Genomic DNA, 25,795 nt, shown 5'->3' with positions numbered 1-25,795 from the left:
TAGCATGCAAGTTCCCTGGTGGTCTATTGGTTAGGATGCGGCGCTCTCACCGCTGCAGCCCAGGTCAGGGAACTACAAGCCTTAGTGCCGGTCCCAAGCCCGGATAAATGGGAAGGGTTGCGTTAGGAAGGGCCAAATCAAACATGGGGATGGTCCGCAGTAAGCGACCCCTAACGGGAGAAGCCGAAAGAAAGTTAGTGACACTCAGCATGCAGAAGTGTTCAGAAAGCGCTGTCCTCCAAATGTATAATGCTATCCTGCATCGCTTTAAAAGATGAGGAGGATAATTTAAAGATTATAATTTAAAATAAAACTTACTACAACCTAAACTTAAAAAAATTGGGATGCTTTTTAAAATCTAATTAAAAAACGGATTGCAATGATTTGCAAAACTCATAAAATCTTATTTTATTCACATTAGAACATAGAAAACATAGCAAAATGTTTAAACTGAGGAAATTATTATTATTATTATTATTATTATTAATATTATTATTGGAAAAAAATTAGTTAATTATGAATTTGATGACTGCAACAAGTCTCAAAAAAGTTTAGATGGGGCAACAAAAGGCTGGTGAAATGAGTGTTACTGCAAAGTCTTTTAGAAAGTACTTAAAAAAAGTTACTGTAAATCTTTTAGAAAGAGTCTTTTAGAGGCTATCCCCTATCTGGAAACATACTGAAAATGTATTGATTCTGTAATAAATCACTGCATGGGGTAAGAAACATTTGCAGAAATCATTGTATGTGAACACAATTCGTCATATCATAAGCAAATGCAAGTTGAAGCTCTATTATGCAAAGAATGAGCCATATGTGAAGATGATACTGTGCAGAAATGCCACAGTCGTTTCTGAGCAAAGCTTATTTAAAAGTAACAGAGGCAAAATAGAAAACAGTTCTGTGGTCAGTCGTATTTTGAAATTGTTTTTAGAAACCAAAATTAAATTCATTTTTGCATTATTTTTCTCATGAAGTGTTTTAAGTTACATTTAAAATGTATTAAATGATCCATTCATTATTACAGATCTGGCAGAGTTTGTATTCTTGGGCCTGTTCTTGATTGAGATGAGTCTGAAGATGTACGGCCTTGGCCCCCGGAGCTACTTCCACTCTTCCTTCAACTGTTTCGACTTTGGCGTGAGTGTCTTCTTGCTGCAAACGACTGTGATGAATTGCCTCTGAAATACCATACACTGCTATTACTGCCTTGAGTAGTGATAAAGCACTATGCAGTATATTTCAGGCGTGCGTTTGGGGAATTACTGTTGCCCTGGAATAAGAAATAGGAAAGGGCACAAATCTCGTGAGTGTATTAGGATGTTTGTCCATTCTGTCTCTGTTATGTCCAGGTGATTGTAGGGAGTATTTTCGAGGTGATATGGGCGGCTGTTAAACCGGGGGCGTCTTTTGGCATCAGCGTGTTACGAGCTCTGCGGCTGCTGAGGATCTTCAAGGTTACAAAGTGAGAAAAGAGAAATATCCCTGATGTTGTTATCGTATTTCAAAGTGGATGTCCATTTCCGAAGCCCTGCCTCCATATTATAATCCGCTGTAGATTTATTGTCTTTTCTGAGACTCCTTCTCAGACGTATTCCCTTTCGGAAACAAAGTTATTTCGGATGCATGCTAGCTGTATTGATTCCCTGAAAGCTTTTTGGGTGTGATGTATTTGTCTTTTTGTGTGTGTTTGTGTGTGCATGTGTGTGTGTGTGTGTGTGTTCGATCAGGTATTGGAACTCTTTGAGGAATCTGGTGGTGTCTCTGCTCAACTCAATGAAGTCTATTATCAGCCTGTTGTTCCTCCTGTTTCTCTTCATTGTGGTGTTTGCTCTGCTCGGAATGCAGCTTTTTGGGGGACAGTGAGTATTCACACTCCTTCTGTCATCTTTCTTTAATGTGGAAATGTATTTGTTTGTTTGTTTGTCCGTTCATTCTTTCGTTCATTCATTCTTTTATTCATTCATTCATTCATCCATTTGTTCTTTTACTGATCTATCCTGGTCAGAATCACTACTACTGCAACTACACACTTCAACTACAACTATGCTAATAATAATAATAATAATAATAATAATAATAATAATAATTTATTCAGTTTAAATTTGTAATTAAATAGCATAATAATAATGTATAAGAATAAATCCAATTAGAAAATTCACTACAATTCCACACTCATGATCATTGATCTTAACATTATTCTAACAATTAATTTTATTAATTTATTATTTATTATTGTCCGTATTTTTCGGACTATAAGCCGCTACTTTTTTCCTACGTTTTGAACCCCGTGGCTTAAACAACGAAGCGGCTAATTAATGGATTTTTCCTGGGTTTTTTCCGGTTTTACAAACTTCAAGCCAAAAAACTGAACCCCATAACATTAGACCAATGAAATTTCCGAACGGAAACAAAAAAACGCACCTCACCTGTGTTTTGAGCTGCACGGCTTCGGGAGAAAAAACTTTCACCGGTGTTGATTTTTAAACGCACCACGATGACAAAAGATAAACTCCCCAGAGAAATACAGTAGTTGTGAAAGGAAGGAGAAAGACAGTGAACAGTGACTTTCTTGGTGAAGGGAGAGCTCACTAACTCCAGTTGCAACAGAAATCATATAAGCACAGACAGGTTTCCAAAACTCTTGCTTTTTTTTATTTTTCTTGGCAACAGCGTTACGGGTTAGTCAAAGAAACTTAGAAATGAGCATCAGAAAATAATGAGCACATAATCCTCAGTCTCCACACACACACACACGCAGTAATACCGGGAGAATGCAGTGACGTGCTGTTCCCAAAATGCCGCTCTGCTCCTAAAGGAGCCACAACATATTTCACCCGTTACACCGTGTAACAGACACTGTCTTTCGGTAAAGCCTGTGTAAAGTTCATTAGTTTCAGTGTAGACTAAATACATGGCTTATACACAGGTGTGGCTTATTTATGTTAAAGACAAAATTATTTGTAAAATAAAAAAGCGCACTCTTATACAAGGGTGCGCTTTATAGTCCGGAAATTACGGTACCTAAGAAAGAAAACAATTTGACTCCTAAACTTTGTCTTTTATGTTTTGTCCATTTCTGTAGATTTTATAGTATTTAATACAGTGACAGACACCTTGAAATAAATCTATTTCATTTAACTAAATAGTATCTACATAACATGATCTAGACATTAAGAAATATTAACAAAGATAATATTATTTCTTGTCATTTTTCGAAAACAATATCTTGTAAATTTAGACCTAGGTTTTGTCTATGTGTGTATTTGTGTGTGGGGAGGGAATAACAGTGGATTCCATCGGGATGCCAAAAAAAATAGCCAAGCTCTTTATTTCTGTCTACTATGAATTATTGATAGAGCTGTGTAACAGAGGAACCGCCTGTGTGCACTTTTGCCGTGAGGTAAAAACGTGTAAACATCGAGTGACACGATCCGCCACAGTGATCGGCGACTTGCATAAACAAATAGTTTCCACAAATGTTATTGTGTTTTTGTATTCTAAATAGAATAAAATTGATGAGCTCAGTGGCAGAGTTCATCCATGCACACATTTATGTACGATGGGGCAGGCATGTAGAGCAGCAGATGAAGCAGATGATAAAAATGCCAGCGTCGATAAGCTTTTCTAATACACAAGAGTTCCCTAAAACCTCTTACAGTTCAGTAGTTTTTTTAGGGGGTTTTATTATAGTTATTTTGAGAATAGAATCATATTATATTCTCATTAATCTACACTCAGTACCCCATAATGACAAAGTGAAAAATTCTAAAAATGTCTGTAAATCTTTAAAAAATATATTAAAATGAAATATTAAAGGAATGAATATCACATCAGTATTTAGACCTTTTAATCACTACTTAGTTGAAGCACATTTGGCAGCAATTCATACATTTATCATTGTCTAAATAGGTTCCAGACATATTCATCTCACATCTTTAATCACTATTTTGTATTATGCTGTTTGGTCACAGGGCAATAACAGTAATTCAGCTGTAATAAAGCTCAAGAACTTAAACAAAATAAGAAACTGTTCTGACTTCCAGTATACCCCAGAGTGATATAATGGTAAGAAATACATAAATACAAATGAATGAACTGGTCGCATACTATAGTCAGCATCATTCTGTTTCCAGGGCTTTGTGAAGGGAACCAGTATGATTATGCATATTCATTCATATGCGTGTTTTTTTTATAGTTCCTTGCATCATTTATAAAGGTAAAGGTGCAGAGATGATCCTTTATTATTATAATAATATCTTAGCTATTAAATCATGTAGGATCTATTATTCATCATTATTATTAAGAGTAATGATGATGCAATGCAATGTACTGTAAAAGAAGGGGGACTTACTGTGTACTGGTTTGAGTAACTTAAATGAGAGACTTTTTAAATAACATGTCTGGGTCTCAAGTGTATTTTAAACTTATTTTAATAAAGATTTAAGTTATATTAGTATGTACCTATATTGCTTATCCTACCACTACAACTTTCTATATGTAACCTTAAGGAACTTGTTTTTCTCTGTACTTTAGGTTTAATTTTGAAGACGAGACCCCGACAACGAACTTTGACACTTTCCCAGCAGCAATCCTGACAGTCTTCCAGGTAAAAGCCGAATCCATGTTTTCAATGTTTTGTTTTGTTAGTGGATTTTAAGGTCACATTAGAGACGTGATTTGTGTTGTAGATTTTGACAGGAGAGGACTGGAATGCAGTGATGTATCATGGGATCGAATCTCAAGGAGGAGTGGGCAGTGGCATGTTCTCCTCTGTTTACTTCATCGTCCTCACACTTTTTGGAAACTGTATCCTTATGTATCGGCTGGAAAAGAAGCACCGTGTAACAGTGCTTCATGTGTGTGTTTAATATCCTTAACTCACATCTGACTTCAGACACACTTCTTAACGTCTTCCTGGCTATCGCTGTCGACAACCTTGCCAACGCACAGGAACTCACTAAGGTAGTGCTTTCATTTACACACACACACACACACACAGACACACACACATTTCTCCATGTGCATCTAATGCTTTCAGGGTTAAATAACATTTTTCAGGGTTAGATCCAATCTTCATACCGTGCCATACCTGGCAGCCCTTTATTGGCTCCATAGCCGTGTCTGTGTCAGCTGTTTATCATTGACTGATGCTCATCTCACTCAGTAACTCACACTAATGGAGTTCTACGTTTCGTTCAGGATTTATGGCTTTACATTAATACTGAAACTAGAGTACATGGAAGGTGCATGTATAGTATCTGTCCCTTGGGACATCACAGGATTTGATTTGTTGAGTCCTAAATGTGAGTCATACGTTAAGTCATTAAACCCTCGTTTATCACAGGATGAAGAAGAACAGGAGGAGGCCATCAGTAAAAAGTTGGCCCTCCAGAAAGCTAAAGAGGTGAAGGAAGTCAGCCCTATGTCAGCTGCTAGCATCTCTCTCGCAGCGTAAGTAATAATCCCATCGCTGCTGCAATACACCAGTGAGAAAACCCTGAAAACGTCTTGTCTGTACAGTATATGTTGTAATCTACTGTATATGTCTTACATTCATTAGTGTCTGGACTCTTCAAATGTCTGTGTCTGTGTATGTGTAACTTCATCAAATCTACAGTTTATGTGTGTGTGAATGTCATTTTCATGTAAGTTCTGTCCTCAGTATACCCCTAGGCCAGAGAATTTGATATGCTTGTTTAGCCATTATGCATAAACAGCATATTATGAAGCACAATAGGCTCGTAAAGGACATTCAAGTATTCATTTTCACTAGTTCTTACTAATACTATCTCTTAACGCATCGATTGTGAATTACTGACTTAGGATATTTAGTACACAAATAAAATACATTTCACTGCACATTTTTATAGCAAAATAGAATAATTTTGCTCTAATGGGCTTTAAGGTTGAAGAAGAAAAAATCTTAAAACATTAAAATAACTGCCATGTCATTATGGTCAGTTTGTTTTTCTTAACCAGTATTCATTCCAACCTAGTAGTGCTTTTTTTTTTTTTTTTTTTCGTTTGTTTAAGGATTATAATAACATTTACATTTTGAATGTTCTTTGCTTGAGTTGGTATCAGTTTACAGGCGTGGACAAATCATCTATTCATTTCATAGCCCTCCAGGCAAATAAAAGCTCCGGTCTGCTGCCAGGCTTGTAAACATGGTTACCTGGAAACATAAGTGACTAGGGTCAAAAGTGGTGAATAAATGTAAATGATAACAAATAGAGCGCTAGCTAGGTTGTTATGTGCTTTAATACACAATAAGGTTTGTAATCATGTATGTGCTCTTGACCAAATGTCAGTAAGTGGTATGTAAATGTAACGGCTATGAGATTGGATTAATGGCATTTAGCAGACGCCCTTATCCAGAGCATTGACTATAGTCTCATTTATACAACTGAGGAATTAAGGGGCCTTGTTCAAGTGTTTAGCATTGGTAGCGTGGTGGTGCTGGGTTTTGTGCTCACAACCTTCTGATTCAAAGTCCAATGTATTTATGCTAGCAGGAGAGTAATTATATATGATAGCTTAACACATAATTGTATTTTGCTTGGTTTCCATATACAATATATAGACAAAGGTTTTTTTGAGCATTTCCTTTTATATTTAGTCCCCATTTGCTGTTATAATAACCTTCATTTTTTTGGGAAAATGATGTACCACTGTGGTTATGGATATTTGTGCTCATTCAGCCACAAGGGTGTTAGTAAAGTCAGGAACTGATGTATGTTAGGAGGCCTGGGGTGCAGTCAATGTTCCAGTTCATCTCAAAGGTGTTCAATTGAATTAAAGGCAGACCTCTATAGAAGACCATTTAAGATCTTCAAGACAAACCCTTGCAAACCATATCCTCATCGAGCTGTATTTGTTAACAGGAGTTTACATAGTCAAGCTGAAAAAAACTTTCTAGTTAAAGTCATTATGGTCATTATAGTGTAGTCGAAAATTCGCATTATCCAAAGACATCTTATACAGTTGTGTATGGAACTTTGTGGCAACAATCTGGGGATGAACCACATTTAGATGGAAAAGGCAGGTGCTCCAATGCATCTATGTCTGTCATCCATACATCTGATAATCTGTAAAAGCCATTCTATCAACAGCCAGATCACACAATGGTGAATGTAAATAGAGGAGCAGGTGTAGGGATTTTGGCATGTGTTACTGGTGAGACAGGTGTGTCACATACTAAATGATACATGCTAAATGAAAAACTTGTTTTGTGAAAGTCAGTAAGGAGTAGTGCTTTTTTTTTCTTGTTGTGGTTATTGAATCTGAGTTGACCAGGCAACTATGATAAAAAAGAAATAAATAAAATACATTTAGTGTAGCCTATACACAAACTTTGTTTGACCTGGACACCTGGGCTACTGATTTGTCCACCCCTGAATTTAATTTCTGTTCTGAATTATCTCAAATCTGTATTTACAAGACATTTTTCCTTCTCCAATAAATCCCTTCAAAAGTATGAAAACCCTTTCATGCATAGTATCGGTATCCACACTTCTGTATAATCAATTATTTTGTAAAATATGTGAAATCTCTCTTAGCAGTATCAAATAAATGATTATCCGAATTTCCTTTAATTTATTTGTCTTTTTAGCTTCTATATCATGTATATGATATACAAATTCTAACGAATGCTATACAGTAGCTTATTCTAACTTACAATCAGCTATATCATGCATTCACACCTACTTATATTCCAGAAATCTATAAAATTACTATATTTCATAATTAAATGTGAACAATTTTGTTTTTTGGGAAATTTGGGAATTTGTTTTTATATCTTTAAAATTTTTTTAAAGAATTGTATAATTACACCATTTGTGATTCTTTTTTTTTTTTTATATAAGTGATAATTAGAAGTTTGAAGTTCATACGATGTACAAGTTTATGTAAAGAACCTGGGTCATGTTTTTAAATATTTGCATGAAAGGGTTCATTTGGATTGGCCTGAAGGATAAATGTGTTGCTAAATCGTATGTTATTTTTCTCATTCAGTTGAAATGTCTATCATGTTTCAGTTGAGATTGAGTTGACTTTTGTGGCGTAGGGCCAGAGTCTGTGACCGACATCTCCACTGGCTCAGGCCCTGCTCCGCTCTTTCTTTCCCGTCCGATCTTTTTTCCCTTCTGTTCTTTCTTTGATTTTTGTGCCGTTTTATAAGGCTCAATGGAGGGGCGCTGTCGCACGGCTCCTCCAACTCCAGCTCTGATTCCCCGTGAGTTTTTTCACTCTCTACTTATCTTGTGCTCCTGCATTTTTCATCCTCTTTTTTTGTTTTGTTTTTACACTCAATCTCTGTCTAAACACCATCTTTCCATCTTCACTCACTTTAAATGTGCATTGATCAGAGCTGTGAATGTGCTGCATCTCCTGTAATAAGTCTACGCTCTTATACCTGTCCATATATGATACTTTAATACAGCATAGGTTTACAGGCTTTATCTGCTCTCTTCTATGTAGCGCAGTATTGTACATATCCTTGTATTTTAGTTATATATTAATAGGTTTGAAAATACCACTGTGACAGCACATTTTTTGTGTCCGGCCTCCACCATCCACATCCATACAAGCACATTGATTTCATACTGTTTTTGACCATGGCATGTCAAAATGGGAACATTTTTTGGTTTGGACCCAATCTTATTAGCAATACTGCAGCATTTATTCTTAGACATACATTTAATTCTAGGATAGTGGGTTTTTACTGGGATGGACCTTATCTCTGTTTTAACTCGACAAACTGTGTGTTCATTGTTAGCTGTTAGCATAGCAGTGTAATTGGCAGTCTGTCCTCTATTTTCTGAGCCAGCTGTGTGTATGTGAACAAGTGTTACTACCACGAGTGCTGTCACTGGTGTCGAGTGAGTCAGCACTTCTGCCCACTAAAGCCTGGAACGCCTGCCATCTGCGGGCACACACTCACACACATACACACACATGCACATATTCATGTTCAGCTAAGCAAGACTAGATATATTCACAGCAGAACTTTAAAAATCATTCAAACTTGATAGAAAAAAACTTTTCTGTGCCTTTAATTCGAATTCAATCTCTCTATCGCTCTCTCTCTTCCACTTCCAAGGAGTGAACTTATTTTATTTTTTATGAAGAAGCAAGACATATGTTACTAGTGACTACATGTACTTCTATGTTATTTTATTTCTATTATGATTTATATATATTTTTTTACTGTATTATTGGTTCATGCTTGTTCTGTGTCTATTTGTTTATCTCTTTGTCTGTATTTTCCCTGTCAGATGTTTTCTAACCTTTTGCATGTAGCAGGAATTCCGAGTGTGTGTGTGTGTGTGTGTGTGTGTGTGTGTGTGTGTGTGTGTGTATGTGTGTCTGTGTGTTTGTTTGTATTTGACTGTATGTTCGTGTGTTTTAGGAATTATGTCTGCTCCCCTGCCCATCACTACTTGAGGTAATGGTTCTATAAAGGACACTGCTGAGACCTCCTTTTCATACTCAACCCTGTATTGTATATGTATTTAAGTCATATGTACCAGCATTGCACTCATCATTGTGGTTGGTGTGTATACATGTGTAAGACTGGACATGTGACAGTATTTTCCCATCCTTCATTTCCTGCATCTGGGGTTAAACATTTTCTCTTCAATTAACCACAAGAACAGATAAATGCTCATGGGTTTTGCTTTTTATTGCTTTTTATTTCTTTTTATTGGCGTTATTGGAAAAGGCGAAGATTTTCATAACTTTTCATCACAGTTTATTTACTCAGTATAGGGAGAATTAAAATAAAAAAACAACTAATGTGTGTATTTACAGAATCCTTAGACATTGAGGTTAAAATGCTTTTTTAGTAGCGAGGCTTCGTAGTGAACTGCAATTATAGTTTATTTTACAGCACCTCTTTATAGCCGAGCAGAAGTCAAAGTAACTGTTATAAAACATGATTATTAAGTAAAAAAAAAATACTGCACATAAATTCACATGTCTCTGGTTCTCTCAGTTGCCCTGGCAGTCCTATATTAGTAATTTATATTCAGTGCTGTGTCAGGGGTGTCACCGTTCATATCATATATATATATATATATATATATATATATATATATATATATATATATATATATATATATATATACATACATACATACAGTGAGGAAAATAAGTATTTGAACACCCTGCTATTTTGCAAGTTCTCCCACTTAGAAATCATGGAGGGGTCTGAAATTGTCATCGTAGGTGCATGTCCACTGTGAGAGACATAATCTAAAAAACAAATCCAGAAATCACAATATATGATTTTTAAACTATTTATTTGTATGATACAGCTGCAAATAAGTATTTGAACACCTGTCTATCAGCTAAGAATCCAACTACTAACATGGCCAAGACCAAAGAGCTGTCCAAAGACACTAGAGACAAAATTGTACACCTCCACAAGGCTGGAAAGGGCTACAGGAAATTGCCAAGCAGCTTGGTGAAAAAGGTCCACTGTTGGAGCAATCATTAGAAAATGGAAGAAGCTAAACATGACTGTCAATCTCCCTCGGACTGGGGCTCCATGCAAGATCTCACCTCGTGGGGTCTCAATGATCCTAAGGAAGGTGAGAAATCAGCCCAGAACTACACGGGAGGAGCTGGTCAATGACCTGAAAAGAGCTGGGACCACCGTTTCCAAGGTTACTGTTGGTAATACACTAAGACATCATGTTTTGAAATCATGCATGGCACGGAAGGTTCCCCTGCTTAAACCAGCACATGTCCAGGCACGTCTTAAGTTTGCCAATGACCATTTGAATGATCCAGAGGAGTCATTCAAATGGTCATTCTGCACATGGGACAGGGCGACTGCACTGTAGTAAGAAAAGGATGACCGGGGCCATGTATTGCTTCCCTCAGTTAGAGCATTGAAGATGGGTCGAGGCTGGGTCTTTCAACATGACCCGAAGCACACAGCCAGGATAACCAAGGAGTGGCTCTGTAAGAAGCATATCAAGGTTCTGGTGTGGCCTAGCCAGTCTCCAGACCTAAACCCAATCGAGAATCTTTGGAGGGAGGTACAGGAAACGTTTGACCTCTGTAATTGCAAACAAAGGCTACTGTACCAAATATTAACATTGACTTTCTCAGGTGTTCAAATACTTATTTGCAGCTGTGTCATACAAATAAATAGTAAAAAAATATATAAACAGTGGACATGCACCTACAATGACAATTTCAGACCCCTCCATGATTTCTAAGTAAGAGAACTTGCAAAATAGCAGGGTGTTCAAATACTTATTTTCCTCACTGTATATATATACAATCATATATATAAATGTTTTAGCATGAAAAAAGTCCAACTGACCACTGACAGGCAGAGGAAAGCCAGTGAGAGAGAGTATAAACAAACTCGAGTGTGAAATTGGAAGAATTTCTTTTTGGTCTTTGTTGGGGCTGGTTATTTTGTGCCTAAAATAATTGACAGGCTGAAGAAAGAAAATGCACAGATTAAGTAATAATGGACAAAGAATGCGCTTTTGTATAAATGTACACAAAGCAGAAGTATGTAGACATTGTGGTTTTATCCTTCACACTGTATTTCAGAAAGACAAGGTTAGTGGGCCTCACAGATGTGTGAATGTGTCTGCTGGAGCTGTCATGAACAACAACCCACATGTCACGAATAAAATCTTAAACCCTGCAGCTTCAGGTGTCGCTATTTGTTAAAATGAAAACATGTAGATATTCTGGGTTTTTGTGCCCCTCATCTTCTAAGGTCTTGTGTATTCAGTAAACCTTTTGCCTGTTTCAATATTATAATATTAAAATACTGTATATATGACTTATGTACTCATATACAATACTTTCAGTCTCCTGTCCTGAAACCAGTGAGCCTGCACTAAGTTGAACCTGGATTAGATTTGTAAAAAGGAGGAGCTTGCATGCACTCTCACTCTCTTTCTTTCCAACAGAAGAGTATTCCTAATTATGATTATGCGTGAGTTTCGGTTTACAGCTAAATAATGTAAAAAAACGATGCCATACTGAGTGTAAGGCAAAATAAATTACATATATCACACTTGAGAAATTAGGCCTTGATTTAAATTAGAAGCAAAGAAAACATTTTGAACTTATATTATTCCAAAAGGGGCAAATGTTAGCTATTTATAGACCAGACACTGATAGAAAATAGCAAGATCTTCAGTGTTCCACTTGTATGAGCAGCATCATTTAGAATAGCCTGTAATTGTACATTATACATTACAGCACAGTAAAATTCTTTCTTCGCATATCCCAGCCATGATACGGATACTTCAGGGTATCATGGCTGACCCTGCGCTCTGACCCTAGCTTCCAAACATGCTGGGATATGCGAAGAAAGAATGAGATGAGATGAGATGAGATGCCAACCATGAGATGATCATGAGATGATTGAGATACCAACCAACGGTTTGTGTGCAGTTTCTCATTGTTCTGTTGAGATTAGTGATTCAGATCCATATAAATGTCAGTGAGATCAGAGAGAAGGGTTAAAAAGTGTTCCACGATTGTATTCAAGTCCCTATTAGAGAGAACCTCTGTGAGAACCCCTGCATGTCCCAATCATAATCAATCCAGCAGTTGAAGAAACTCCAGTTTGAAGATGAATAGATGCTCTCAGAGTTTCATCTGACCGGGCTTAATCTTTTGTACCCACCCTTAAACTTTCCTGATCTTTGGGTATCTTATATCTGTGTTCGGGATGCATGGTGACAATTTGGTTAAATATAATCCACAGGCATTATAGGCAAGACAGCATGTTTATTGTTATTTGACATCCATAAAGACCCTCTTTTTTAAGTATAATACCATAATTTTTATATGAAATGTTCCATCTGAAATTTCGTGCAGAAAAACCTTTGCAGCAGTAAACAATTGGACAATATTCCTTAAAAGGTGGTCTTGACATGGATGGACAAAGTTCATTTCTGGTCCCATTTATTTGTTTCCTAAAAACCTTATATTATAAAATAACCGTTTCTTCTGTTTTTATTTTCTTTCTTTGTCAGTCAAGAGCAGCGACGCTCACTGAAGATGATGTCAGTTTGGGAGCAACGGACCACACAGATCCGTAAGCACATGCGAGCCAGCAGTGAGGCCTTGTACCACGAGGAACTAAACCCTCGCCTGACCTCCACCCAGCACTTACGGCCCGATGTCACCACCCACCTGGATCGGCCACTGGTGGTGGAGCCACGATGTGACTGGGACAAACCCAAAGACTTGAGAGTTGAAGCAGGCACCCCTGAGGACCCCAACCTACAGGTACATGCTGACCCTCTTGCTATGGAGCCTCCTCAGTCCCAGCCCCCGCGTAAACACCACCATCGAAAACGTGAGCGAGCAGCCAATGAAGCCCAAGAAAATGGTGAAACTGGAGCCTCGTGCCACCATGTGCACCACAGCCGCAGCAAGGAGACTGAGGGCACGCAGACCAAAGATGGCAAGAGTGAGCGCAGCCACAGCCGTGATGCTAGAGGGGAACACAGACACCACCGTTCACATAGGGCAGGACGTGAGGGCAATGGTGGTGTCAGTGCCAAGAACGAGAGGCGCCCCCATCACAGAGAAGGCTCACGTTCAGGCAGGGGGGATGGAGAGAGGAGCTCACGAGGTGAGGAAGGGGGCAACGGGGGCAGGAGGAGACACAGACAAAGAGCTGGCAAGGTGCAGTCTACATTAGAGGTTGGGGAGCAGAGAGAGAATGAAGAGCAAGAAGAGGGCAACCCTCTAGAACACAGGTAATTCACTGCAATTACTCAATCATGATTATTTTTATAGTGCAGAAATATGTATATTCTTCTTGGTAATAGCGTATCTGCTACAGATCCTAACTAGCAATAGGACCTGCTAGTTTCTCAGTTTTTTCTTGATTCTCAGACATCATAAGATCTCTAAATAGTTAGCAAAAACAGTTTTTTATACGTTGATTTAACTAAGCAAATAGATAAGAGCCTTCCACTGGATAATTACTGCAGTGTTACAGTAGTATTACTGATGGCAACAAGTTATTTAACCATATATGATGCAGTCAGTAGCTACTAATTTCCTAGATATATCCTGTCATCATGGAAAAGATGAGAGATGCACCAATCATAACTATTGCCTACCTTATAAGCCTATGGAGGCAGTGTTATGATCTGGGGCTGCTTCTGTTCGTCAGGTATACTATAGGTTCAAAAAAAAACAAAAAACACTACCTTAATTTCTTGAATGACCAGGTTTTTACACATTTTTTTCTTCCCTGATGGCAGTGCCAGGATTCATTGGGCTCAAATTGTAAAAGAGTGGTTCAAGAAACATCAATTTCATACATGAGTGACTGAGGTCAGACCTTAACTGATTTGAGAATCTTTGGGATGTGCTGGAGAATACTTTACACTGCGGTTTGACTTCCCCATCATCTATACAAGATCAAAATAAATTCTGCAACATTGCATAAGCTTATCAAAACAATGCCACAGCAAATGCATGCTGTAATCAAAGCAAAATATGGTCCAGACAAATATGAGTGTTTTCTTTTTAATTTATTTTTTCTTTTGTTAGCTGGCTGGCTAAACTTATCAGGGAAGACTCTAAATGTTTATGAATATGATTTAATCCTCTCATAAATCATGTCAGTTTTGTTTATGTTAGCATGCAGGCTGTGTTAGCAAAGCATTTATAAAATCCTGTAAGTTCAGCTATTATTAACAAGCAAAGTTGTTTAGCAGTGTTAATTCCAAACATCTTTGAATATGATTTAAAGGTTCCTTGAAAATATTTTAGAAACCCTTTGAAATCTTTGCTCAAAATACTGTCAGGGTTTCTTATATAAGTTATTCAGGAATTGAGTTGTAGAAACTGAGGCTTCACACTTTGTAACACAATAACACTTTTCTGCTTTAGACAAGCTGAAATGGGTGGAGATATGCTGCCTGTGACTTCTCATCAGCTTGCGCTGGGAAATCAGTGGTGTTTTGAGAAACCAGAAGACTCGGATAACCAGCGAAATGTCAGCCGCACAGGAGGGCTGGGGGTCCGCATCCCTGTCACCATCACGTCTCCACCTGGAGAAACGACTCTCATAGCCAGTATGCAATTAATATGTAATGCTACAAAATAAGAGCAACACTAATTTGATATGACAAAAGAATGAATGCATCATTGTGTAACATATCGCTGTCTCTAAAAAATTGCTCTATGTATGTACTGAAGTGAACAGTATAGACAGTGAGACAGTGCCCATGACTGAGAAGAACCTGGAGGAGGTGAACCAGAGCGGTCCACGTCCTATCCTTCCATATAGCTCCATGTTTATCTTCAGCCCGACTAACCCGTGAGTGTGTGTTTGTGTGTGTTTGAGTTTTTGTGTGTTTGCATATAAGGCACTTTTTTGGAAAATCTCTGAAGAAAATCTGTGTTTTGGCCCCAAGCTACTTGCTCTGCTGCCTACAGTGTTCATTAAAGCTGCACAATGGTGTTCCCATCTGTGCTCCAGTTTATGAATATGCATGTATATGAATCTTCTCTTTATCTTTTCCATGCAGGGTGAGGCGGTTGTGCCACTACATTGTCAGCCTTCGATACTTTGAAATGTGCATCCTGATGGTTATAGCCATGAGCAGCATTGCACTGGCTGCAGAAGACCCGGTTAATGCCAACGCTCTGCGTAACTACGTGAGTGTGTTTCATTCAAAACCTAAACCAGTCTAATTATATGCAGTTTCACTTCAGTGTATTTCCATTGTTTTCATATGCTGCATCTCAGAATAGAACGTCAACATTACTTTTTGTTTTGAAAGGTGCTGAAGTATTTGGACTACGTCTTCACCGGAGTGTTCACATTTGAGATGGTAATTAAGGTGAGCACAAACTCCTTTCTTTAGACACTAAAAGGCAAGCAGCTCTTAGCTCAGATCTCATCGTGCTGTGTTTTTATTAATGCTTACTTGACACTGATGTGACTATGAGATGTCACTTTACCCTTAGCAAGTTTTTTTTTTTACTTTGCCATCTGTCTCTAACATCCGGATTTAAGAATTAATTAGCATAATAGCTTAAAAAAGGTGACAGTGATTCACGTACAACCATGTACACCAAAATACACCAATGTTTCAACCTTTAACATGTTTTTACTTCATTCTCTGCTACTTTTTTTTGTAAGATGGTAGATTTGGGCTTGCTGCTGCATCCAGGCTCCTACTTTAGAGACTTGTGGAATATCCTGGATTTCATTGTTGTCAGCGGAGCCCTGGTGGCATTCGCATTCACGTAAGTTATAGACTTTGCAAGTTATATATTTTGTATAAAAATTTCAGTAATCTTAGTTAAAACCTCAGCATTATTGCGATTGATTGCACTCTTCCCATCAGGGGTAATGACAATTTCATATACAAACACTGAGTAGTCTCATTTAACCTCTTAATGTGTGTGTTAATTAGTGTACAAATGATAGAAATATTTCATTTATAAAGGTTAATAGCTTGAACTTAATAATTGTTATGCGAAAACAATCTTATTCTCAGGGTTTTTGGACAGGAAGCTCAAATTGTGACTTGTCTACGTTGATTGCATTCAGCTTATGGTTTTAAACTACAGTTATATGCGTTCTGAACTTCATCTGAACATACCCTGTGTATATTAAGATGGTCTCAAACTTTTAATATCTTACATATTGATTAATTGTTTAGAAATGATGGTAGCCCCATTTCTGCCACACAAAAAAGTTTGCCTGATTGCAATGTTAAATTGACTGACTTTTTCTTGCAATTCTGTTACCAATCGGCATATTCACTCCCTTTGTAGTGCCAGAAAGCTTTACAAATTGAAAATAGAATAGGCTACAATCAGTACATCTATCAATGGAACAATAGATAAAGTTATAGAGGACCCAATCATCTTGTATTCTTAGCTACTGTCTTCTGTGTACGTGTTGCACTGTAACATTAAAGCGGGAGCAGAAATAATTGCTCAACTTACCTTTCGTTTGTTAAAAAACAACTAGTAATTGGTAGAAATAAAGTCAGAATTGGCAGGAATAAAGTAAGAGAAATAAAGTGGGAATTGCGAGAAAAAATGTCAGAATTGCAAGAAAAAAGTCGGAATCACAAGAAATAAAGTCAGGATTGCAAAACAAAGTCAGAATTGTGAGAGATATACCGTTAGTCAGAAACAGGCTTAAAAAAAAAGTCTGATGATCATAGGTAGTTTAAATGATATAAGATATTCATAAAAAAAACCTACTTCAAATTAAGTTATAAATTTGGTGCGGTTTAGATAAAAGGTTGCTTTTTATTCTTAAATGGTTACATAGACTCCATGCTAAGTCACAGGAATTCCCAAACATATAAACATGTATTTGTTCATATAAAAATGTATAAATGGACTGCAGATAAATGGACTTTTTATAAAGATGACAAGATTCTTGAGCCTTCAATCTCAACCCCTTGTTCTATCGAAAGCTGCTCTCTCTTACACTTCCTGTGTCTTTGTTTGTTATTTCTGTGATGTGTAGTCAGAGCTGTTGTGCACATTGTACACCATGAGTGATCTCTCCTATTTCGTGCTCACTCTCTACTTTCCTTCTTTCTCCTACCTGTTCGAATGGCGTGAAGGAGCTTCATGGGGTAATGCCTTAACTCTCTCTCCTTCATGCTTTCTCTGTCTCTTCCTCTCCCTCGTTGTACTCTAACCTGTTTGTGCATACTGTAAGTGTGATCATCGACTTTCTGTCATTCATTCATCGTTTGCTAGATCACCCAACTTCTCTGCCATTGTTCAAGAACAACATTGTGATGGACAAAACCAAGTCTCATGATCTTATCTCATGATCTTTTTCCATATAAAATGTATCGTTGCATTTGATAACAATCTGAACACAGCCTGAGAACCCAAATGAGGGCTTTTCTGCTCCGAGGGCTTACATGTATTTCAGATCAGTGCATGTGACTGTGAATATGAGTTTGATCTGTAAAATCATGTTGGGGAATAAGGCTGGTCTGGTCTATCTCTCCTTCATCACTACACATCTCCAGCAAACAGAACATGGTCATTTATTTCCATCTCCAGGCATGCAGAGGAATAAAACATTCTTGTAATGCATGTTATCATGAGGTTTACTGGGAGAATGCTGTTAATTGCAGTATAGACATAATGTTTTATGTGTGGTAAGTAGAATTTAAAGGCCTTACTTTCAAGATCATCCCACAGGTTTTGTTGAAAAACCAAAAATCCGATTCATGTGATTCTGATTTAGTTTGAATAGGACACTAACAAAGCCAGAACATCAATCCCATGATCGTATTTACTGCGTTAAATAATAATGCAGTTACAATGTGAGGATGTAATTCTTCAGAGCTGATTGAAATCATATGAACTGGATTTTTTTTGTAGTAAAAAGCTACATGTTTTCAGTATGTGTTCCTTTGTAAGAGATCTTGTTTGTGAGGCTGCTGTAGAGTGGAATGGCTGTAGTTTGTGCGTCCACCTACAGGTGCTTTCTCCAAACCTGATCCAAAGGACGAAAAGGTCTACCAAATTATTTCATTGACTCGATTGTTCCATTCATCCAGTCAGTGGTTATGTCCCATGCTGTCAATACAGTTGTGTCATAGCTTAAAGTCACCCAGAACTTATTTTAAGAACTGTCACTAAACACAACAAAAGCTATAAGAAAGTAATACATACAGTATATGGAACAAATAAATATGAATTCATAGAATAACTACATATAACAAGTGTAGAAAAGTGATTAAATGCTACAATGAAGACTAAACATTCCTGGGAAATGTCTAGCAGTGATACATATGCCCAAGGCAGGGCAAAAGCTGATCATTCAAGAACAACTTGGGCAAGATCTTTGATACAGTACACACCCCTCACACAAGTTCTTTCAGGCCAGCATACCGTATTTTTTGGACTATAAGCCGCTACTTTTTTCCCACGTTTTGAACCCCGCGGCTTAAACAACGAAGCGGCTTATTTATGAATTTTTCCTGGGGTTTTCCCGGTTTTACAAACTTCAAGACAAAAAACTGAACCCCATAACATTAGACCAATGAAATTTCCGAACGGAAACGAAATAACGCACCTCACCTGTGTTCTGAGCTGCACGGCATCGGGAGAAAAAAAACGTTTTTTTTTTTAAACGCACAACGATGCCAAAAGATAAACTCCCGAGAGAAATAGTTGTGAAAGGAAGGAGGAAGACAGTGAACAATGACTTTCTTGGTCGGCTACTGTTTAGATACAAGCCGTTGTAACACATTGAGTCTGGGTGAAGGGAGAGCTCGCTAACTCCAGTTGCAACAGAAATCATATAAGCACAGACAGGTTTCCAAAACTCGTGCTTTTTTATTTTTCTTGGCAACAGCGTTACGGGTTAGTCAAAGAAACTTAGAAATGAGCATCAGAAAATAATAAGGACATATTCCTCGGTCTCCACACATGCAGTAATAGCGGAAAAATGCAGTGCCAGGCTGTTCCCAAAATACCGCTCTGCTCTTAAAGGAAGCGCAACATATTTCACCCGTTACACCGTGTAAAGGCACTGTCTTTCGTTAAAGCCTGTGTAAAGTTCATTAGTTTCAATGTGGACATTTATGTTCAAAATAAAAATCTTTGTCAAATTCAGTGGGTGTGGCTTATATATGGGTGCGCTTTATAGTCCGGAAATTACGGTAATATCACGGACTTCCCAATTGACAAACTATTAATGATCTTTTAGTGGTAAATGGTTCTTGTAGAAGATGACAACCAGGTTAAGTTTGGGTAGTTTGCCTTTCGTTTGAGAGAGCATGGCCCTATATACTACCTCAGGGGTGTTCTCCCTGACCACACAAACAAAATGATGTGTGTGGAAAATTATAGAAATCTCTCCTACAGGAAGATGAAAGCAATTTTGGTGACCAGAAGATCCTGCTTGCAGCCATTCTGATTAGTGATACAGTATATACACAGGAGTTGCAGATGAACCTTCTTTACAAATTTCAGAAGCCCAGAAACTGTTTACCTGTGATACCAAACTGCAAGTTTGCACTGCTCCGTACTGAACAACTCTAGGGGACCATTATAAAATTGACAGTATAGACATGTCTTGCCATAACACTTACTTGTGACCTTATCAACAGCAGCTATGTAAACAGTAAGTAAAATAGAACTAACAGAGATACCAAGGACTGTCTAACAGATACAGCATATTATTGGATATTCATAGTGACTCATTTTGGAGAGAAGACAATCTTCCACTTGTCCCCTTTTTGGTTGTGTATGAGGTTTGTGTGTGCTTGGTATAGTACAGTTCTAGTAAAATTAATAGAGATTTAATGAGTCAATGGTAATTCATAAAGGGGACAAAGTCCTCCATCTTTTTTTAAGCCTGGAAATCCTGAACTTTTATTTTTTTTGTAAATGCAACCACCAATCTTCTGTACTCCTAGTGAATATCTGCTCTGATTCTATATGCAAATCTCCATGGAAGTAATGCGTCTGTAAAATCTTTTACTCTGTGTATGTTAAGCCCAGGTGTTGATCACAAATACATAAAAACCCATCAAACTATGCTAAATCAGCTAATTGGCAGGTCCAAATAGATAAACGATGGCAATATGAGGTAACTCTTTAGAGAGTATCAATGAAAAAGCAAAAAGAAGAGCTTTTTAATTCTCACTTCTACTGATATCCAAGGTATAGACCTGAAGGTTGTTTTTGGAGGTTCTATTCTTGTACTGAGTGTGTAATTTCTAAATAATTATTTGCCATACTTTTTATTTCTTCCATGGGCTAAATTTTTTTGCTATTTTTGCTCTTAAAAAATTTAAACATTTTTTACATTTTGCAAGTTTATGGTGACTTTAAGGCCAACTGTAATAGCTTAAGAACATGATACATGTATTGAATTTATGAGAATACAATGATGCGTATATAACTGCTAGTTCAGTCCTAGTTTCTGACCTAACTGACTGTGTTGTAAGCAGTGAAAATATTTACCCTGTGTTTGTTTCATTTATTAGATCGCATCAAAGTCCAAACAGGTGGGGAACGTATGTTCATTCTTTTATTTTTTACCCAAATCCCCTTTTACCTTGTCGTGTTAATTAATGCGACCACTCGGTGGAGGAAACCTGTGGAAGGCCTTTGCACTGGCCATTCTGTTAACTTTCAACAGAAACTCAGAAATTGTGTACTCAGTGTATTAATACAGTTTGAATGTAGAGGGGCTTCTGCAAAAGCTATCATCAAGACCAGTGTGGCATAATATATCCTAAGGGTTCTAAACACCAGACCAGGAGAGTCGCTGCACTGCACAGTTTCAGGTTTTTTCCTCCCGCTCATTGGCAGCTCACAGCATTGTAGATAATGAGCTCATAAATTGAAGAATGCCTGTTCAGTAAATGTGAAACTGTGCAGAAATGTTCAGAAAAGTGATGAAAACTGAGCAATAGGAGCTGGAGTTGGGAACCCTTGATATATTACATATTACCTGTGAGCGTCTGAGTGGTGTGCCATGATTTAGTTTTAGAAGAAAGCATGCTGAAATAATGTGCATCAAAGAGCATGGGTAAGGTGCATGCTGGAATTAAGTGAGTGGATCGAGGAACTAACCCTGCTATAATGTGTGTGACCATGCTGTAGTCCTGTAGAGGCTTTTTTGGATAGTATCCAGTAAGAGCAATGAGTTATAGGTAGATTTTATGGGTTTGTATGATCTGATTGGTTCAGAGATAACAGGGTTTTATTTAATGTATATTCTCAATACAGAGGGTTTTTTAAGGATTGATGGTGCTAAGCGCTAGCTTTATAGTTTCATTCGTCATTTTGTCATTTGTAATAAAATTATATCCAGGTCATCACAGTGCATTTGGACTCAACAGTACTGTCTGTACTGTATAGTAGTCATATTCATCACGTTTCTTTGAATCATCTCGCAGCATTTTTCATGCCCAGGATTGTTTTTTGCCTATTTTGTAATTGCTCACTGCTAGTGCTTGAATGAGATGTGATACTGTTAATAATGTTCACTGTTTCTTTGCTGCACTGAAAGACCCAAACGGTACCTGCTCAACATGGATGTTTATTTTTGAGATTGAGGCATTACATTATCCCATCATAATGTTTTAGTACAAAATCTAAACTACAGATGGCGAAATGAAAAAGACCAGATTTTTCCAGTGAGTTGTTCCACATTAAGAAAATTGATTGCTACAGCAATCTGTTTAAATTTGCTCATCACTGTGTATTCAATCAGAAATCCAACAGTAGCCTATGTACTGAATGTCTGGCATTAACCAATGGACCAAAATGAACTCAATGTAAATACGGTTATAAACTCAAATTAAACTGTTCATGATATGCCTAAAGTAATTTTAAATGCTAATATATGATTCAATCCTAGGTTTTCTTACTATGAGGATTATACTATACTTTCAAATTCAAATTCATTTTATTCATCACACGCATTCATACAGAGTACACCATGCAGTAAAATGCTTTTTACGACTGCCCAACATTTAAACATGAAAAAATAGAAATAGAATATTGCAGATTTAGGGTTATTTCTGTGAACATTCAGGGTTATTTCTGTGAACATTCAGTCATAGGCTGTGCTTGAGCAGTGAACTGATTACATTCTCATGATATTATTTGAGACATCTAGAGACCATAGCATGGATGGATCACAGCTTGGTTTCCATGCCAATCGGTTGGTCACACTGTGTCTGGCAAAGCCATTTTTAAAATCTTGTACTTTTGGTTTTCTTTATAAAAAAGGGTTGTCTGGTCCACTTCTGTTTGATTTGCTCTACATGCTTAAGGATACTGTATGTCCTCTCGAGTTTGCGGTTACCTGCTCAATGCATTGCGGCATTGGTTCCCCGCAAAGAAACAGAAACGTCTCCCTTTTCCAGGAGTTTCTTTTCTGTCCTTGGTTGTGGTATTCGAAATCTGATGCACAGCATTTTTTTAACACGATAATTTTTTTCTGTTGCATGGTTAAGCATTGTATAGGTTTCAGTACAATAACATGTTGCTTCGAATCCATAAAACTAACTAACTAACTGATAATAGCATGCTGTATATATTTAACAATCTCAATAAGCTCATGTAATGCAGGATTACATGATATTTGGCAGATATGGTCATGTGCTTTTGTGCTTTTAATGCCTTGTTGGTTGGGTGTAATATACAGGTAAGCAATCCACAGAGGATTTGATTTTGTATGAATGTCAAATATTTGCTAGCATTGTTTGGATGGATGGATTCCAGTAACACCAAGTGTTTTAGTTTATCTGGTAGCTGGTTCAGACTCGCTGAAAATACAGTATACGCAGTATTAACATAGCAGAGTTCCTTTATAATGTCTTTTCTAAAAAGAACATCTTGCATAATAATAAAAGAAATTCATATTTGATGTGTAAATGTAAAGTGGTTTACTTTGAACACTGACCAAAGTGAATATCTGATCATTTTAATTGCATTTTGTAGAGGGACCAAAGGCAAAGACATCAGCACCATCAAGTCTCTCAGGGTGTTACGAGTTCTGCGGCCTTTGAAGACTATCAAACGCTTACCAAAACTTAAGGTAAAAATAAAGTGTTTTTTAAGTAATTATTCATAAAGTCCTGTTATAAATGAAATTCCTTAACATTAGCTCTAATTGCAATTACAATTACCACAGATTTTAATCTAATGCACTTAATCTACCTAAAAACAAATAATCATTGATATTAGTTATCCTTATTTGAGGAGATGCTTTTGGAAGTATCAGCAACATTGGAAAGCCGATTGGGAATGTGGACAAACAAGATCACATTTCATTAATATTCCATATTTTCAGTTGCAATATGACAGCAAAAAAAAATATTCAAGATTAATATTGTAATACAAAAGTTACAAAAGATTTAAATGAACACATAATATTACTGAGAATACACTTAAATTTCCTCGGTGACTGTGTAATTTGTTCACATTTTACAGAAATCCAGCCATTATTCTAACATCCCATAAAAAAGAATTTTGATATCACAGAGGTATACAGCAGACTCTGATATAATGGAAATAGGACAAATAAAGAAAGCTTAATTATTCAGTTACAGCACTAAAATCTCATGTGAGCAGCTAGTACTGACACAGCTCTGCTCCCACTGTAGAGTGGGCTTTTAGCCAAAGCAATGGTATATTTTAATATACTTGTTTTCTGTAAGATTTTGAAGGAGGTCTGCAGTATTAGCATTCTGTTACAGTCAGAGGTAAAGCTTTAACTTTAAGACTACGGGTGACAATTGTTTTAGAGAGGATTGAAGAACTTTTTTTCACTCCACAGCATTTAATGGGACTTTAAATGGATTAAATATTTATTTTTTAAATTATTTCTTTATTATAATAAATAATTAAGGGCACTGACGGGTCAATAGTTTTTAGTATAGGATTCGGTAACTCTGTGTTACCGAATACAAGGTTGGTGGTTTAAGCCTCAGCACTGCCAAGCTGCCTCTGTTGGGCCCTTGAACAAGGAAGGCACTTAACCCCGTCTGCTCCCGGGACACCGTACCACTCTGAGCTCGGCTTCCTGACAAGCTGGGATATACAAAAACCCTAGATAAAGTGGTAGCTCAGTGGTTAAGGCTCTGGCTTGTTGATTAGAAGGTTGAGGGTTCAAGCACCACTATTGCCAGGCTGCCACTGTTGGGCCCTTCATCATGTCTGACCCAAGCTTTGTGATGCTGATATGATATGCAAAGAAGGAATTTTACTGTGCTGTAATGTATATTTGACAAGTAAAAAGCCTTTCTCTCTAATTAGTGTTGCTGTCATATAAGATGAAAATAAACCATATTGTTGGTATTGGAAAATAATTGGTGGTTACCAACGTTTCGTATGGGTAATGGATCGTTGATTATTTTCTTAAAAAGCCATGCCCCATGCATTTCACACATAAAAGAAGAAATTAAGCCATGTCTTTGTTTTGGACAAACTCTACCCCTGTATGCAGATTTCTAAACAGCACTAAAGTCAGATTCTCAGTTCTGAATGAACATTTTCATATTTTCTCCTCACTTTACATGCATAAGTCCCCATTGAAAGTGGACCTATACCGTTTGTGTGAACAAGTGCAGCACTGCATTGCAGTAATGTTGTGTTGGTGATTCCCGTAGGCTGTGTTTGACTGTGTGGTGAACTCCCTGAAGAACGTGCTGAATATCCTCATTGTCTACATCCTCTTCATGTTCATCTTCGCTGTCATTGCCGTGCAGCTTTTCAAGGGCAAGTTCTTCTACTGCACGGACGAATCCAAAGGCCTGGAGAGTGACTGCAGGTAAAGTCAATCACTACTGTACTGAACTTGCTTAGTCTTACATCTGCAGCTCCCCCTGTAGGCACAAAGTGGTACAGTCCTACACTAAATTTTTTTTTTTTTCATGGAGAGAAAGCAGTCAAGCTTAAGAGATTATAAAGCAAAGACATTCACTGGACCAGATAGATTCTCTGAGTCTAGAGACAGGGTAATTACAGTGGAAAGGTTTCTGGTGAAAAAGTATATTTCAAAAAAGTAACTTAAATCTGTGTATAAGACACAATATGAATGTGTATATTATCATGTAATGATAAGGCATCTATTAAAGAAAAACATTAACAGATAATACAGTTTAACTGGAGCTTCTCATTCTACAGCTAAATCATATGCTTTTGAGGATCTGAAAGGCACTTAAAGGCAGTATTACTCTGTTCATTTTTACATTTTTATTACTTTTGTGAATCAAATGACTGTGCAGTCATTTAAACCTTTGTCTTATTTGTTCTCTAA

General features: G+C 37.3%; 1 protein-coding gene across 9 annotated transcripts in view; it reads left to right on the top strand.

Annotated features, from left to right (window-relative positions):
* Nucleotides 1-25,795, top strand: part of cacna1ba (calcium channel, voltage-dependent, N type, alpha 1B subunit, a) — a 149,361-nt gene that overhangs the window by 87,451 nt on the left and 36,115 nt on the right. For 2 of the 9 annotated variants that reach the window (XM_046841366.1, XM_046841362.1), the window contains exons 12-29: nt 1,028-1,140; nt 1,353-1,465; nt 1,731-1,862; nt 4,537-4,609; nt 4,692-4,809; nt 4,898-4,965; nt 5,348-5,454; nt 9,413-9,448; nt 13,023-13,754; nt 14,902-15,086; nt 15,211-15,331; nt 15,543-15,672; nt 15,798-15,857; nt 16,160-16,266; nt 17,610-17,621; nt 21,006-21,026; nt 23,476-23,572; nt 25,146-25,306. In XM_046841366.1, the coding sequence (XP_046697322.1) occupies nt 1,028-1,140; nt 1,353-1,465; nt 1,731-1,862; nt 4,537-4,609; nt 4,692-4,809; nt 4,898-4,965; nt 5,348-5,454; nt 9,413-9,448; nt 13,023-13,754; nt 14,902-15,086; nt 15,211-15,331; nt 15,543-15,672; nt 15,798-15,857; nt 16,160-16,266; nt 17,610-17,621; nt 21,006-21,026; nt 23,476-23,572; nt 25,146-25,306 (2,386 nt within the window). Of the gene's footprint in view, nt 1-1,027; nt 1,141-1,352; nt 1,466-1,730; nt 1,863-4,536; nt 4,610-4,691; nt 4,810-4,897; nt 4,966-5,347; nt 5,455-8,182; nt 8,237-9,412; nt 9,449-13,022; nt 13,755-14,901; nt 15,087-15,210; nt 15,332-15,542; nt 15,673-15,797; nt 15,858-16,159; nt 16,267-17,609; nt 17,622-21,005; nt 21,027-23,475; nt 23,573-25,145; nt 25,307-25,795 lie in introns of all 9 variants that reach the window. The other 7 variants (XM_046841365.1, XM_046841363.1, XM_046841367.1 and 4 more) reach the window with 5 other exon arrangements.

Source organism: Silurus meridionalis, chromosome 27 (genome assembly GCF_014805685.1).
Source record: "Silurus meridionalis isolate SWU-2019-XX chromosome 27, ASM1480568v1, whole genome shotgun sequence".
In the NCBI taxonomy this organism is placed as follows: domain Eukaryota; kingdom Metazoa; phylum Chordata; class Actinopteri; order Siluriformes; family Siluridae; genus Silurus; species Silurus meridionalis.
This window is presented reverse-complemented; position numbering and strand designations above follow the sequence as displayed.